Raw genomic sequence first — 4,151 nt, forward strand, 5'->3', positions numbered from 1 at the left:
CCGCAAGAAACACCACCACCACGACAAGAAGCACCACTCGCGCTACTACCGTCGCCGCCTCGAAGATAAGGACGCCAAGGCTACCGATTATAAGGACGCCAAGGCTACCGATTATAAGGACACCAAGGCTACCGAGTCTTCGGACTACAGCTACGGCAAAGGCGATTATGGTCACGGGCACGACCACCAGGGCTATGGCCATGATGACTATGGTCACGATGACTGTGGCAGCGATAGCTACGGCCACGATGATTATAAGCACAACGACTACAAGCACAACGGCTACGGATACGTTAGCGGCGACGACTACAAGGGCTATGGTAGCGGCTACAGCCACAGCTATAAGAACTATGGAGGCGACTCCGACGACTACTACGGTCACGGCAACGACTACTACGGTTACGGCAACGACTACTACCCTGATTACTACTCGTCATATGGTGGTGGCAACGGCTACGGCTACTACCCCGACTACTATTCGTCGTACAATGGTGGGTATGGCAATGGAAATGGATACTACCCGGACTACTACTCTTCCTACGGCTACCCCAGTTACGGCGGCTACGGCTACTCCAACTACGGGTACCCGGGCTACTTGGGTTATGAGTCGGCCACAGCGAGTGTCGTTGCTACTGGTGGTGAGAAAGAGTCTGCGACTGCGAATGGTCAGAAGGAGTCTGCGACTGTGTCTACTGACGCTGCTGACGTCAAGTCGGTCAAGAAGGAGAGCAAGACGGAGTCGAAGGCGTCGAAGGAGGTCAAGTCGAAACGCCACCGACAAGTCGAACGACAAGTAAAATCAAGCTGAAACCGTGTGAGAAAAGTAGTATATGGGTGAAAGACGTTGTAAGCCCGCGTTGAACTGTGTAGCGTAGAAAACTAAAGTGGCAGGTGTAAGGAATACAAAGCCAATGGATGTGATCGCTTTACCATGTTAAAGTGACATGTGTCCCCGAAATTATCAGTTGCTTAAGTCGTTTGCGATGTGGATCAATGCTCCGATTGCAGCAGCGGTAGAGTAGAAGCTTACGATATAGAGTAGAAACCAAGAATTACAGCACGCGGACGTGCAATCACTGTCAATCTGCGTGAGTTTGCAAAACAAACCTTGTGCCATCAACAAGAAGACTCATCAGTGCATTCATTCCTCTCCTTATGCAGTGCTCCGCTAGTGGAGTCGTGTACAGCAGTGGTGTAGGGAGCCTATCGACAAGTTGCCCTTGTTTGAGTATCCGTCGTAGTAGTAGTAGTGGCAGTAGCAGTATCCGTAGTAGTAGAAGTAGTAGTAGTGGCAGTAACAGTAGCCGTAGTAGTAGTAGTAGAAGTGGCAGTAGTAGTAGTCGTCGTAGTAGTACTACTAGTAGTAGTAGTAGTACTAGTGGAAGTTACTGAAGGAATTGAAACTGTTTTGAAGTAGTAGTCCAAAAATTGCTGACAAAGTAAACAAGTGGCCGCTGTTGCTGTTTTTGTTGTTGCAATAATAGTACCTCGAAGTATTAGATTGTGTAAGTATTCGTGTGATCTTGCATTCTCAAAATACGTCTAATATACTTTCTCCTAGACCGTGATGTCTGCATAACTACAGTTTGCAGTCTATCACTTGACTCGACTCATTCTCTCAACGCTTCTCTCTCATCGTCTTCTCGATCGAAAGACAATGCCACGACGAGGGGTGACCACGATGGCTGATGCAACATCAACGCCCAGACCGCAGCTCGATCGGACTAGCCTCCTCGCCTTCTCACTTGTCATCTCGCTTCCTCCCTGACACTCGACAACCAACCTCCAGCTCCATCAACTAGTTTTGGCAACTGCCCAACAAGATGCACTCCAAATTTGTCGCCCATAGTGGGCCTGTGTGTCGCTGCTTCTATTCTGCATGCGACTGACGCTGCTAATAGAATGCCCCCACGTCGTCAACTCGGGTCTTACAAGGACTACGGCCACAGCCAGCACAAGCACGACCACGACCGCAAGAAACACCACCACCACGACAAGAAGGACCACCCGCACTACTACCGTCGTCGCCTGGACGGTAAGGACACCAAGGCTACCGATTATAAGGACACCAAGGCTACCGAGTCTTCGGACTACAGCTACGGCAAAGGCGATTATTATGGTCACGGGCACGACCACCAGGGCTATGGCCATGATGACTATGGTCACGATGACTGTGGCAGCGATAGCTACGGCCACGATGATTATAAGCAAAGTGACTACAAGCACAACGGCTACGGATACGTTAGCGGCGACGACTACAAGGGCTATGGTAGCGGCTACAGCAACAGCTATAAGAACTATGGAGGCGACTCCGACGACTACTACGGTCACGGCAACGACTACTACCCTGATTACTACTCGTCATATGGTGGAGGCAACGGCTACGGCTACTACCCCGACTACTACTCGTCGTACAATGGTGGGTATGGAAATGGAAATGGATACTACCCGGACTACTACTCTTCCTACGGCTACCCAAGTTACGGCGGTTACGGCAACTCCAACTACGGGTACCCGGGCTACTTTGGTTATGAGTCGACCGCAGCGAGTGTCGTTGCTACTGGTGGTGAGAAAGAGTCTGCGACTGCGAATGGTCAGAAGGAGTCTGCGACTGTGTCTACGGACGCTGCCGACGTCAAGTCGGTCAAGAAGGAGAGCAAGACGGAGTCAAAGGCGTCGAAGGAGGCCAAGTCGGACGCCACCGACAAGTCGAAGGACAAGTAAAATCAAGCTGAAACCGTGTGAGAAAAGTAGTATATGGGTGAAAGACGTTGTAAGCCCGCGTTGAACTGTGTAGCGTAGAAAACTAAAGTGGCAGGTGTAAGGAATACAAAGCCAATGGATGTGATCGCTTTACCATGTTAAAGTGACATGTGTCCCCGAATTATCAGTTGCTTAAGTCGTTTGCGATGTGGATCAATGCTCCGATTGCAGCAGCGGTAGAGTAGAAGCTTACGATATAGAGTAGAAACCAAGAATTACAGCACGCGGACGTGCAATCACTGTCAATCTGCGTGAGTTTGCAAAGCAAACCTTGTGCCATCAACAAGAAGACTCATCAGTGCATTCATTCCTCTCCTTATGCAGTGCTCCGCTAGTGGAGTCGTGTACAGCAGTGGTGTAGGGAGCCTATCGACAAGTTGCCCTTGTTTGAGTATCCGTAGTAGTAGTAGTAGTGCCAGTAGCAGTATCCGTAGTAGTAGTAGTAGTAGTAGTAGTGGCAGAAGCCGTAGTAGTAGTAGTGGCAGTAGCCGTAGTAGTAGGAGTGGCTGTAGCCGTTGTAGTAGTAGTATTAGTAATAGTACTACTACTAGTAGTAGTAGTAGTAGTAGTGGAAGTCACTGAAGGAATTGAAGTAGTAGTAGTCCAAAAATTGGTGACAAAGTAATACAAGTGGCCGCTGTTGCTTTTTCTTGCTGCAATAATAGTACCTCGAAGTATTAGATTGTGTAAGTATTCGTGTGATCTTGCATTCTCAAAATACGTCTAATATACTTCTCCTAGACCGTGATGTCTGCATAACTACAGTTTGCAGTCTATCACTTGACTCGACTCATTCTCTCAACGCTTCTCTCTCATCGTCTTCTCGATCGAAAGACAATGCCACGACGAGGGGTGACCACGATGGCTGATGCAACATCAACGCCCAGACCGCAGCTCGATCGGACTAGCCTCCTCGCCTTCTCACTTGTCATCTCGCTTCCTCCCTGACACTCGACAACCAACCTCCAGCTCCATCAACTAGTTTTGCAGCTGCCCAACAAGATGCACTCCAAATTTCTCGCCATAGTGGGCCTGTGTGTCGCTGCTTCTATTCTGCATGCGACTGACGCTGCTAATAGAATGCCCCCACGTCGTCAACTCGGGTCTTACAAGGATTACGGCCACAGTCAGCACAAGCACGACCACGACCACAAGAAACACTACCACCACGACAAGAAGGACCACTCGCGCTACTACCGTCGCCGCCTCGAAGATAAGGACGCCAAGTCTACCGAATAATGTGAGTTGAAGTCCCTACGATACATGCTACGGTACAAGTCCCGATCCTGCTCTCAATCATACGCACCTGTGCTTCACTGCGGCTTCGCGACTGCAGCGGGACCGAGTACAAACATACTGATGTTTGTATGCATCGAGACATGGTTGGC

General features: G+C 49.7%; 2 protein-coding genes and 1 pseudogene across 2 annotated transcripts; all 3 read left to right on the forward strand.

Annotated features, from left to right (window-relative positions):
• Window positions 1–808, forward strand: PITG_22786 (M96 mating-specific protein, putative; the record flags this gene model as incomplete). Its single annotated transcript, XM_002998095.1, has 1 exon — window positions 1–808. A coding segment is annotated over one exon (183 nt), but the record flags the coding sequence as incomplete, so codon positions are not given.
• A 1,037-nt stretch (window positions 809–1,845) lies between these two features.
• PITG_22787 lies at window positions 1,846–2,788 on the forward strand (annotated as a pseudogene; the record flags this gene model as incomplete).
• A 977-nt stretch (window positions 2,789–3,765) lies between these two features.
• PITG_22788 (M96 mating-specific protein, putative) lies at window positions 3,766–4,002 on the forward strand (the record flags this gene model as incomplete). The annotated part of the gene is made up of 1 exon (XM_002998096.1): window positions 3,766–4,002. One exon carries the CDS (start codon window positions 3,766–3,768, stop codon window positions 4,000–4,002), a length of 237 nt encoding a protein of 78 aa, XP_002998142.1.
• Between the last annotated feature and the right edge of the window lie 149 nt (window positions 4,003–4,151).

The sequence above is a fragment of the Phytophthora infestans genome, genomic scaffold (assembly GCF_000142945.1).
Source record: "Phytophthora infestans T30-4 supercont1.9 genomic scaffold, whole genome shotgun sequence".
In the NCBI taxonomy this organism is placed as follows: domain Eukaryota; phylum Oomycota; class Peronosporomycetes; order Peronosporales; family Peronosporaceae; genus Phytophthora; species Phytophthora infestans.